This window comes from Podarcis cretensis (genome assembly GCF_951804945.1).
Source record: "Podarcis cretensis genome assembly, chromosome: 8".
Taxonomy (NCBI): domain Eukaryota; kingdom Metazoa; phylum Chordata; class Lepidosauria; order Squamata; family Lacertidae; genus Podarcis; species Podarcis cretensis.
Genome location: NC_137177.1, coordinates 16,992,821 through 17,005,440, shown reverse-complemented (window position 1 = coordinate 17,005,440; position 12,620 = coordinate 16,992,821). Strand labels below are relative to the sequence as shown.

At 45.4% G+C, this 12,620-nt stretch overlaps 1 protein-coding gene across 8 annotated transcripts; it reads left to right on the top strand.

The window, feature by feature from the left end:
* The first annotated feature begins 2,818 nt into the window (after positions 1–2,818).
* LOC307221639 (phospholipase A2 inhibitor NAI-like) lies at positions 2,819–12,554 on the top strand. 8 transcript variants are annotated; one of them, XM_079986354.1, is made up of 7 exons: positions 2,820–3,032; positions 3,794–3,848; positions 3,957–4,032; positions 5,003–5,116; positions 6,800–6,946; positions 10,122–10,253; positions 11,558–12,554. In XM_079986354.1, exons 3-7 carry the CDS (start codon positions 3,984–3,986, stop codon positions 11,785–11,787), a joined length of 672 nt encoding a protein of 223 aa, XP_079842480.1. In that variant the 5' UTR covers positions 2,820–3,032; positions 3,794–3,848; positions 3,957–3,983; the 3' UTR covers positions 11,788–12,554. The 8 variants fall into 8 exon arrangements, with proteins under 8 accessions (XP_079842475.1, XP_079842480.1, XP_079842478.1 ...); XM_079986349.1 differs by lacking the exon at positions 3,794–3,848 and having other exon boundaries at positions 2,819–3,160; XM_079986352.1 differs by lacking the exon at positions 3,794–3,848 and having other exon boundaries at positions 2,821–3,032.
* The last annotated feature ends 66 nt before the right edge of the window (positions 12,555–12,620 follow it).

Below are 12,620 nucleotides of genomic sequence, written 5' to 3'. Positions count from 1 at the left end.
CAGGGGGGCCCTTGTTCAGGAGAGCAGGAAGATAAACAACTGCCAGAGTACTTAGCCAGCTGGTTTCTGCCTGGCATGAAACACACAAACATTTGCAAATATATCTTTAAGTTCATTTTAAAATACAGGCCTTGATCAGATGCCTCAATGGAACATTTAGTCTTAAATACATTGCTGTGCCAGCCTGTTAACAACTGAAGCTGGGCTCAAATATACCACCCATGTTTAAAATGCAGGTTCCATCAAGTATCTTTGCAAGCATTGAATGAAGAACATCCCAGGTTCTGTTCCTTACATCTCCAGTTGCAGTGATGCTTTTAAAAAAGGCAACACAGTGCATTATTAATGTTTAAATAACCAACCAAACAAGTCAGTGCACTAATGCATGGGTCAAATTGTGGATGAATTGCTAATTGAAACAGAAACCCCCGCCTCTCCCTGTATGCCCCACGGAGACCCTCAAGGTCCATAAATAGCAACACCCTAGTGGTCCCGGGCCCTAAGGAAGTTAGAATAGCTTCAGCCAGAACCAGGGCCTTTTCAACTCTGGCTCTGGCCTGGTGGAACGCTCTGTCTCCTGAGACCAGGGCCCTGCAGGATCTGATTTCTTTCCCCAGGGCCTGTAAGACAGAGATGTTCTGCCTGGCCTTTGGCTTGGAGCCAATTTGATTCCCTCCCTCCCCCTCTTTCTTTTTTCTTTTCCTTTCTCCTCCTGCGATGAGGCTACATTTTAATATTTTAATGTTTCAATATTTTAATGTTGTATTTTAATTTTGTTTTTAAGTTGTATTCATTCAACTTATTTTTATTATTTTATTATTGCTTGTTAGCTGCTTGCGGGAAAGATGGCCTAAGAATGTGGTCCTTTGATAAGTGTGATTTATATAGCGCTTGGCAGGGATGCTTCCAAAAACTGATGGGAAAAATTCTACACCCATTTGGAGTGTGTGTGTGTGTGTGTGTGTGTGTGTGTGTCTACCATTGAGAAGTATAAAAATCCACATAGTATAAAAGTATAAAAATTGATAAGTATAAAAATCCACATAGCCAGGAGTCTCACTTAAATCGCAGTGCCATCATGAGTACATGAATAAAAGGAGGCTTGCTTCTGCTGCCCTCATGGTAAATTCACAATTACTTGGAAATAAGCACAATTTTCCTTTATAAAATGATAATATATTTTAAAAGTGACAATAAGAAAATGAGCAGCTGTAGCCATGTGACTGGTCAGTACATCTCTGAATATAAAACATTTAAAAAACAAAACAACAAGTAGAGAATGCTATGGTGATCCACCCTCAGCCCTTCTGCTACCCTCTCTGCAGTCATTGGCGGAGACGGGGGCTTGGCTGTGGAGTCCAGAATGTCACCTTGAAGTGCTTTAAAAAAAGCAAAAGCAAACTGATGTGGAATCATAGAGGACTTAAAAATGGAAAAATGAGAAACAGAAAAAATCCAAAACCAGCAGATTCATCCATCCCTATTCTAGGGCATTTTTTCTGGTGGGGGTGGTGATCCCGTGGTGGTTGCCGCAAAAACACAGAAATCCAATATGCTTCCAAAGAATGAAAGTGTGATGAGACACCCTGGTGGAATCCTACGCACATGTAAAGAAACACTGTGTAAATGCTTTTTTAAAAAAACATTTTGAAAAACACATTGAATTTGCCATTGCTCACTGATGCCATCTAGTGTCACATTTGTATGTTTCACTTTACAACACACTTGAAACATTTTTGTTTGCAGCTTTATAGCTGAGTCGTCCCCTGATGCAAGCCTGGGCACAGACATATCCAACAAAATCTGACTCCTGATTTTTTAAGTGGGGATGTGTTGTTGTATTCAGATAAGAGGAAATGAAGCATGTACTGTTTTCTTAAGAAACTTTATCCACCAGTCCCCTCCCTTCCTTCATCTATATTAGACTAGGAGCAACCTTGCTGGAGGTCTGTGTTAAAAGCCCTACCATGTCTTACATTACAGAGGACATTTCTCTATTTTGTTTCAAAGCGTCCTCTATTATTTGAGAGCTGTCCCCTCACCCCCCCGGCCAACTCTCATTTAAAGATAAGAAACCATGAAAAAAAAGAAAGAAAGAAAAAAGAGCTTTGGATTTGGCCGACCATTAGCAGCACGTTCTCAGTGGGAATTGAGAAGGAACTGAACTCCCCCAGAGCCTTCTCTGCTATAGCAAGGCATCATTTCCATTTCATCGATAGCAGCTCTTTCCAAAACTGCAAACGGACGTTGCAAATCGCCATGGGCAAATTTTGTGCAGATGGGTTCCCTCTATTTAATTTGGGGTTGATGCGTAACTATCCGCCCCAGAAGCTAATACAGAGAATTGGAAGTTGCTTACGGCAACTTGTGAAAACCCTGCTGAGTGCAAAAGCGAGAGGGTAAAAGTGGGCCGCTCGACTCCTTCCTTGTTTGTGAGGAAAAGAGGGGTGGGGGTGGGGCTTCAGGCCCATAAGTACGGGCCCGAAGGTGATCCTGGAGGTCACTAGGTTGCCCCATTTTTGGGTATAAGCCAGGGGTCGGCAAGGTTTACCACGCCTGGGTCGGTGCACTCCAGCGGAGATCCCTCCATGGGCCGGATCCATAGCTGTCAACTTTTCCCTTTTCTTGCGAGGAATCCTATTCGGAATAAGGGAATTTCCCTTAAAAAACAGGAAACGTTGACAGCTATGGCCGGATCGTGCACACACGCCTGCGATTTCCGGCGTCTGCATCTGCACAGATGTGATTTCTGGTGTCTGCATCTGCGCAGACGCAATTTCCGGCGCAGCGGAAGCGAGTCCCCGCACTGTGCTGCGCCAGTTTAGTGCAGCGCGTGGGGACTTGCCAAGCGGCTGGCTTGGTTCAGGGGCGGCTCATGGGCCGGTTAAACAACCCCCATGGGCCGCTTGTGGCCCATGAGCCTTAGGTTGCCTACCCCTGGTATAAGCGGAAGAGGCCTGGAAGTCAGGCCTCCTCCTGCTCCTTCCACTCTGCCTGCTTGATGTAGCCCCTGCCCCACTCCAGCCCACATAGTAAGGAGGCCGTGCTTAAAGGCTTCTTAGGCCCCAGGTGCGCTTACATGGGAGTAAAAGGAGGGGAAAGCTGGCAGCCAGGGCAACGGCCCCAGCAAGGAGGGTCCGAGACGTGTGAGCTGGGAAAGGTAGACGTATTCAGGAGCAGGGCAGGATTACGTCTCCTTCATCTGAAACAAGTCTAGGAAAGCCCTCAGAAAAGCCAGGCCCGCCTCTGCTCCGTGCGTGGCACACGCCAGTGGCCGAATCCTTTGGCTGACTGGCTGGAGGTTGCAGAGGGGTTTTGTGCAGGGTACATGTTTTAGAGAAGGGAACGGAAAGCCAGTTTTGAAGGAGGCATCACTGCTCCCTCTTGCAACTCCCGGCAGGGCACGTAATAAATAAATAAATACACTAATATAATGTAATATAATATAATATAATATAATATAATATAATATAATATAATATAAAACGGCAGTTCTTCCTCAGAAGGCCCTACGGCGGTAGTCAATCAAGGGAAGGGCCATCACTGCTTCGACCAGGAAGGTGGCTGCCGCACACCCAACAGTTAGCTGCCTAACTGCAAATTTTAGTATGGCCACCTATTCATAATCCATGTTATGGTCGCTCTACTCAGTTCAGGCTAGCTTTGTGTTTTTGTTGCAATTTATTTTCTAACCCTAGAAAGGGGAAGGCGGTGATGACCAAACCGTGACTATACAACAGTTATCTTGGGTTCTGCTGCTGAGCAGATTGTCAATATGGCTTTTCTTCCATAGATTAGACCACTTTTAACTGAAACTCCTCTTTGCAGCTTATTACAGCGAATTTCCTGTGGGTTTATTTACCTTTACTCTTTTGGTGTTTGTTTGTTTGTTTACGCCACTGCTTTGCGTATTCTGCAGGTCCTTCAAGCCACAAAATTTGCTTCCTTTCTCCTAGGCTTCACACTGTGTGCTTCCCATCAACATGCAGTTTCTCTTGGGGCTTTTCCTCTTCTCTGTGCTTCTAACTACAGGTAAGCTCACTATGGGATGGGTGCCACTGAGTAACTCAGGACATCTGGAACTCTGCACGTGCCCTGGAACCAATAGGGGCCAGCAGGGCAGGATAGAGCTGCATGGCACCTCTGGCTTTCCTGTGTCATGATTTGCTGCTGGTTACTTAGAGGGAGAGAGGCAAAGCAGTGGGGAGGTTGCCATGGCACAAGTGCAATATTGGGAATATCAGATTAGCTTTGCTGCCGTGCCGGCAGCATGCTGACTCCCTGCCACCCAAGAACTGGCAGCAACATTGGGGACAATGGCATTGAGAAGGAGGAAGAACAACACAGCCCCTGTCACCATGACCAACCGCTGTTGCCTTGAACTGTATGTTACTTTTAGCTTTGCAGAAAAGGAAAATTATTACATTTGGATCAATGCAGCCGTTCAGATCCAAGTAGGGGGAACTGCTTTCATGTTGTTCATAAAATGAGAAAATGCATGATCAAAGAACAATGACAACCAGAAAATACTCTTTGCATAAAATTTGTGTATGTTAATTTATATGTGTAGTTAATTTATATGTACAGTGGTACCTCGGGTGAAGAACTTAATTCGTTCTGGAGGTCCGTTCTTAACCTGAAACTGTTCTTAACCTGAGGTACCACGTTAGCTAATGGGGCCTCCCGCTGCCACCGCGTGATTTCTGTTCTCATCCTGAAGCAAAGTTCTTAACCCGAGGTACTATTTCTGGGTTAGCGGAGTCTGTAACCTGAAGCGTCTGTACCCCAAGGTACCACTGTATTTATAATTTTTGACCTGGCAATACTGTATATCGCAAATCATAGAATCACAGAGCTGGAAGGGACCCAAGAGTCATCTAGTTTTATGTTAGAGCACTGCATTAGCAATTCATTTGGACTTGACACCCTCTTCTGGAGTTGATAACTTTGAACTCTGTACATGCCATACACTACATGAAAGCCCTTCTGTTCCCTCCTTCAGGTGCCTCTATTGAGTGTGAGATTTGCAAGGGAGTCGACACCTGCACAAGCGAGAGGCAGACTTGTCCTGAAGAATTTTTCGCCTGTTCCAGCTCTCTGCTTGAAAACAGTAAAGGTGGATGAGAGGGATCATAGGTCAACCAGGCCATATAGTGAATAGGCCACATTTTTGTGCAAAATATGTGAATAAGTGGTGCCACCTAATATTGAGTGAGATCAGTTCTCCATTTTGCCCAGTACCGTCCACTCTGAATTTATCCCAGGCTTCCAGCAGAGACCTGTTCTTTTTGCCAGCAAGGGGAGTTATATATTACAACCAGAGAACACATCTGAGGCCCTCTGTGCAGAACTTGGTTTCTGCTACTACCAATAGCCCCACAGAGAGAGCCAGTAGGTTCTTGGGAATCAAAGCTATACTTGGGGTGGGGGGGTCGATTATACTTAAGGCCTATATTAAGCCTTCAGTGTGTCTTAATATTGGACTGCTGCAATCAGGGCTGTCTTTAGCAAATGCAGCGCCGGAGTGCAAATATCCGCCCAGCACCCCCAAATTACCTTGGATAGTGGGGGCAAAGCTGCACACTGTCAGCTATTGGGAGGCCTGCAACTCTCCCCCATGCCACTGCAGGAGAACAATCCCCACAGAGGCTTGGGAGGGAAGCTGCGAGCCCGCCCGCTCGCTGGGGCGCCCCTGAGAGGCCTGCGCCCTGCCGCAACGCACCACTAAGCCCTATGGGAAAGACGGCTCTGCCTGCAATGGTGTCTATGTGAGGCAGCCCTTAAAGATGATGCAGAAACTTCAACGGATACAAAATGCAATGATTACGTTACTGGACAGGGTTCTATTTAGAGCTCTTACCATCCTTGTTTTAAAAACAACTGCACTGGTTATCATCTTGCTTCTAGGCCCAAGTCAAGGTGTTCGAAATATTGGTGTTTAAACAACTTAGACCCATGATATCTGAAAGTCTGCCTCTATTTCTGCAGTTCCTTACAGGTGTTAAAATTAGCAGAGGTGCCTCCCTCAGCAGTTCCACTATCCATAGAAGTGCGGGGAAAGGGAGCCTGGGTTTCTGTGTGCCAGTCCCTAAAACAGAGCTTTCCAAACTTTTCATGTTGGTGACACACTTTTTAGACATGCATCATTTCGCGACACAGTAATTTAGTTTTACTAGCAAACCAGAGGTTAAACTAACCCCTTTACAGCCCTGGGAGGAGAGCAGGGACCGTTCATGTGACACACCTATGCACTGCAGCTGACACACCAACGTGTCGCGACAAACAGTTTGGAAAGCCCTGCCCTAAAATGTGGAACTCCGTCCCCACAGAGGTGCACTTGACACTTTCTTTCTACAGCTTTCCCCATATGCTGAAGAAGACCCACCTGTTTACCTTGGCCTTTGACAGGAAATTTTGTTTTGTGGGACCCATTTCTTTCATTTAATTGAGACCAGACATCCCCAAACTTGGCCCTCCAGCTGTTTTTGGACTACAAGTCCCATCATCCCTAACTAACAGGACCAGTGGTCAGGGATGATGGGAACTGTAGTCCCAAAACAGCTGGAGGGCCTAGTTTGGGGATGCCTGATTTAGACTGATCCTTTTTGCTTGAGGCCGGTCACACTTTCTTGGTGTGTTTTTTTAAGTACTGTAATTCTGTCATCATACTGTGGTAAATAAATAGTTGTGACATGGTCCCTTCCCTCCATGCATGCCCAAGTATATAGCACACTATGACTGAGTAGGTAACACCTCTCACCATCTAAATGTATCCTCTCTTTTCTTCTTTTTTGTGTAGTTAAGGATGTATTCATCGCAAAGGGATGTGCAAACCCTGAAATCTGCCTTTTTGGTGTGATCACTATGACTGATGGCAATGGGAGCCACCTAAGGCAGGTTGCCACCTGTTGTGAAGAGCATGCCTGCAATCCAGCTGCTCCGATACGTAGGTTTCTGTTTTTGTATAAGTTGTCTCCTTTTTCTGTTTGTCTGCATGAGGTGGCCATTCCGTGCGGTCTCGGTTTCCAACAGATGAAGGCCTAACAATTAATTAATGAAATCTTGACCCATAGAATATACTTTAAGTTCTTATTAAATGGCTGCATTTGTCAGGATTAGGGTCCTGACACCCCCAGGACTTTCCTAGTATGCATGCCTAGTACTCCCTCAGACTCCAGGGCATGTAAAGAGCTCAGCAGAGTAACTCAGCAGTGTGTTGGCAGCACAAACAGCTCACTCCATAAGCAAATACACTTTACGAAAGCATTTCAATAAGCATAGTGGTTACAAGCCCTCAGCCAGATCCCTGGCTGTGTGCATAGCTTCAAAAAAACAGTTAGAGAGAGAAGGCAGTGAACTTGAATAGCTTGAAAACGAAAGAAAGACTGACTGGCTCTCACACCTGCACACAGTTATATAAGGAGGGCTCAGACAGCCTGGAACCTTCCGGTAAACAATAAATACTAATGAGAAAGGACTGCTGAGTCACTACAGTACATGGGCAAGAAGCGACATCTCTGGAAATTTGAAAGGACCTACCGTATGTTACAAACACAGATTATTTTCCAGGGTTGGAACGATATTTTCAGTGACCCACTGAGAGGTAGATGATTCGCCAGGCAGTACTGAGCAGCGTGATGTACCCACATCCTGTAAGGCAGCCTTCTCCAAAGGTTGTGGCTTCGAGAAACTTTGGATTGCAACTCCTATCAGCTCCAGCCACCATGGTCAATGGTGAGAAATGATGGGAGTTGTGTTCCAAAACTTCTGGAGGGCACAAGCTGCAGTAGGGCTTGACCTTCTGTGCCTAGCAGGCAAGAGCCCTTGGGGCTACAATGGCTCCCAGTATGTTTCCAAGCACAATTCAAAGTGTTGGTGCTGACCTTTAAAGCCCTAAACGGCCTCGGCCCAGTATACCTGAAGGAGTGTCTCCACCTCCATCGTTCAGCCCGGACACTGAGGTCCAGCGCCAAGGGCCTTCTGGCGGTTCCCTCCCTGCGAGAAGTTACAGGGAACCAGACAGAGGGCCTTCTGGGTGGTGGCGCCAGCCCTGTGGAACACCCTCCCACCAGATGTCAAGGAAATAAACAACTATCTGACTTTTAGAAGACATCTGAAGGCAGCCCTGTTTAGGGAAGTTTTAAATATTTGATGTTTTATTGTGTTTTTAATCTGTTGGGAGCTGCCCAGAGTGGTTGGGGAAACCCAGCCAGATGGGAGGGGTAATAATAATAATAATAATAATAATAATAATAATAATAAATAATTCTCTCAAGTCTTTCTTGCGATGTGTGGTAGGAAATGCAGCCTCTCCACGTGGGATAAATCATGGCTTGCCACCAGGTGTCCTTTGACTGTAATTAAAACTCTCCAGTTGTTGTTCTGCTGGTCCTCGCTCCAGCTCCAAACACTGCTGAAATCTTTCATTTGTATCTGTTTTTATTTCTTGAAATTTATACAATGGTTGATCATGAAAAAACCCACCATTTACAAAAAAGACACCTCAATAAAATTATAAATAAGAAAACAACAACAAAAACAATTAACAACAATAATTTAAGACTTTCAAAAAGTTAAGGTAACAATAGAATATGTGAAGGAAAATGTGGCTTTAAGGTAAAGGTAAAGATACCCCTGACCATCAGGTCCAGTCGTGACTGACTCTGGGTTGCATGCTCATCTCGCTCAAGAGGCCGGGAGCCGACGCTTGTCCGTAGATAGCTTCCGGGTCATGTGGCCAGCGTGACTAAGCCGCTTCTGGCTAACCAGCGCAGCACATGAAAACGCTGTTTACCTTCCCGCCGGAGAGCGGTCCCATTTTATCTACTTGCACTTTGAGGTGCTTTCGAACTGCTAGGTTGGCAGGAGCTGGGACCAAGCAACGGAAGCTCACTCCGTCGCGGGGATTCGAACCGCCAACCTTTCGATCAGCAAGTCCTAGGCACTGTGGTTTAACCCACAGCGCCACCCGCGTAACAATAGAATATGTGAAGGAAAATGTGCATTTAAATACCTCAATAATGCAATTTGTTCTGTAGGTTTCTGTTTTTTAAAAAATTAGAAATTATTGCAGAAACTGGACGGAACAAGAACTGACAAACACATGCAAAAGTGTCAAGGACCGGAAATAAGCTGATCTACCCATCCTTAGTTCAGTTCAGAGATGGACGCATAATTTTGTTCCTGGTTTATGGTACCCTTGCATGTGTTTATTCATACGTTTAGGCTGTCCTCTTTCTGCATCAATCTGTGGATATTTTAAAATAAAAAACCTGTAGAAATATTTAAATATGGTTCTGATGCACATTTTAGCATTAAATACGTAATTTACCTAAACACCAACATTTATAAATGTATTTTATCCTGAGATACCATTTATGTTTTTTAAATACATTTTGGTCTGTGTTTTGAGCCAAGAATTGTAGAACAGAATTTGGAGAAGTACAAATCACATTAAGAGGGGCTAGTAGCTTAGGATCTGTTTACTTATGCTACCACAACCTTACGCAAGCTGGGAGTGGTGGCAGGGGGAGGCAAATAAATATATAAAGAGCAGGGGAACCTACTATTCCCTGTTCTTCATTTATTTATTCCTACCACCATCTGCACACCCAGCAGGTTTTCCTTGCTTACCGAGTTCTGAGAAGGTCACAGGAAAGCCCTGGAAAGCTCTCAGAGCCCTTGCACATCCTTCAGTCCTCTGCCTCGTGGAGGCAACGGGACGGTTCCAGGGGTTCCTAACTTTGCTGAATTTTGTATTGGTCTTGGGCAGTGGTTCCCAGCCTTTTTTGGCCATGCCCCACCTAAGCACCTCTAAAATCCCAATGTCCCCCCACCCTCCATGACATATAATTCTTATTATTCAAAAAGTGAACTCCTATTCACGTGGAGGAAGCTAAAAGGCCATTAACTTGGTCTAATTCATTCTCAAATTGCCCCCCTTAAAAATAAAATTGCCTCCACGTTGGGAACCACGGGTCCAGGGGATGCAAATTAGGCCGCTTTGCTTAAAAATGTGGCGCAAACAAAACTACTTCATCCGTAGTGAAGGGGTTTTTTTCTAAGGAGAACTACACTAACACAAGCTCCCTTGAACCTCTCACACTCCTTTTGCTTTTCAGTTCCAGAACGGAATACCAGAGCCAATGGGAAGATTTGCCCAGGCTGCTCGTCTAACAAAGGCGACTGTTCTGCAGCGGTCACAGAGTGTATTGGATCTGAAACTTACTGTGTTAGCTATGCCACACTTACAGGTATTTCTGATTCTATTGCTATGGCCCTTTTAAGCTGTGGCTACTCCTGCTGTGTGAAGTGCCTTTTAGCAGCGCTGTTGGATAGTAGCTTGGGCCAAGCTGGATTTGATGTGAACAGCATGAATGCAATTAACATGCATGCTTTCTTGATACGTACATAGCAGTTGCAGAGATGCTGAGTACCAATGAGTGAGGCAGGGAGGCTCCCTAGGAGGTTAGCATGGTCTGCTATCCTGCCATCCTAGTAGTGATTTCAGCCAGGAAGGATGAGCCCACTTGTTAGTGATGTTAGCCAATATGAATTGCAGTGAAGGGTCTTTGCTGGGTAGCTAGCTTCTCTTTCAAGGATTTGGCACAGCAGAGGTTCAGCCCTGCAAGTCTGGCACCTAGGACTGTTTAAAATCCATCAGCTCTTTAATGTTTTCTCAATAAGGAGAGAAACCTTTCCAATCTAAGACTGATGGGGACCAGCATCCCCGTGCTCCCCCGTGACAGGCTTTTTGCACAGGCTTTTAGTTTGCTTTGCTTACTTGTTGAGGTTGGCTGGGGAGGTACGCGCAAGGGCATAGCCCCAGAGTTTGGGGGTGTAAAAGCACCTGCAATTCTAAGAAGTTAGTGAATGTTAGAAATTACTGAGTGCTAGAAATTACTAAATGCTTGGAGTTTTCCCCTGGGTGAGATATAGCTTAGCAGTGTAAAAAACAGAACAAAACGCAAGCTCAGTTTGTTTTTCAAGGTATCACTTGGGATGGAAGATATTAAGCAAGACTGAAGGGGTTGATAGCCCACCAAAGGAGGTTGCCAGGGTAACATGGGTGTGATGTCACACAGGAAAAATGCCTTCCTTTTGAAAAAACAGAGGTTTCCCCAGTGTGTATGGGGGGGGGGGGAGCAGACAGAAGGAGAGGTGTTGCGTTTGGCAAGGTGTTCTTGGAGGAAGGAGGGAAACAAAGGGGAGAACTCTGGAGCCATGGCGGGCTGCTGCTTTGAACCCAAGCTCACTGAAGTTACTAGAGGGGCAATGAGGGACACTCCTGGGGCCTCATGTTCTGCATTCCCTCAATGGAAGGCTTTAGGTGTAAATATGTGTAAAATAAACCATATTTTTTAAAAAGACACTAGTCCTCACTGTGCCTTGATTCCCAACGGAAACATGACCCTGGGAAAGTGCCTGTCTCACGCAGACGCTTGGTGGAGATTGGAGTGGCATGTAACGCTATATATCGTGGCTAGATGCATTTTTCAGTGTGTGTGTATAGGCTACTGGATCTTCTGACCACTCATCTTTTCGTTTTTACGCACAGAGGAGAATGTCGTAATCGGCTCCAGGAAGGGCTGCACTCGTGAAGACACCTGCACCCACTTAAAAACATTTGACGGAGGGATTTTTCATGATGTTAATCATGTTGCAAATGTTCAGTGTACCCCAGCCGTGGCAGCCATCACTTCTTCTTCTCCTCCTTCTCCTCTCTCCTTTCCCCTCCCATTCAGATTTCTTCTCCTGGCTCTCCTGCTGATGAAGCTTCTTTTGTAATGAGCTTCTTGCACCACTTCACCGCTGAAGGAAGATGCCTCTTGTTTTTGAGTTTCAGAGGGATTTGCCTTCCTCTATGTTTTATTGAGTGAAACAAATAAAATAAAAGTTGGGGGGGAATGAGTCAGTGCCATTTTCCTGTTCTATTGATCCACTGATCAGATAGATCCACTGCCCAGGGATAAGAGGTGAAATAATTATTTGCCTACTTTCAACATCTGGAGACATTGGGAGCAGCCCAGACCTTCTTGAGGGAAGGGTGGGCTCAGAAAGTGCTGACGGAATAGATCCAATGTTTTGCTGAGAGAGAAGATGAATGAATGCTGGAATAGAAACAAGGTTCAGTTTTTGTCTGTTTCTGTTGATCAGAGCTGATTCCCCAGTTTCTCCCCTGAATCCAATATTTGGAACCCTGAACACGCTTGGAGGAAGGATGGACTAAGAATGTGATACTTTCGTAAATGGTATTGATCCAGTCCTGCCCCTTGCAGCATGCCCTACCCAACTGCACCCCACACAGCCGGGAGACCTGCTTTCCTGTGCAACCCCAGCTTAGGTAAAGAATTTTCCATCCCTCGGAATCTAGGGGAATCTAGCAGAAAGGGGGTTGAGCCTCTGCCCAGCTACAGCTTTTGAAGTTGTGAACAACTAAGTGATCTTCGGATGAAAGGTGGTCTATAAATTTAATAAGTAATAGATGATGTCACCACCCAGGAACAGCTTTGTTTGGAGTTAAGTTAGTGGTAATAAAGCACATGAACAAGTCAGACCTGTCTCAGCTCTCTTAATAATCTGGCTCCCATGATAGCTTGAGCAAACAGCTTTGCTAGTAA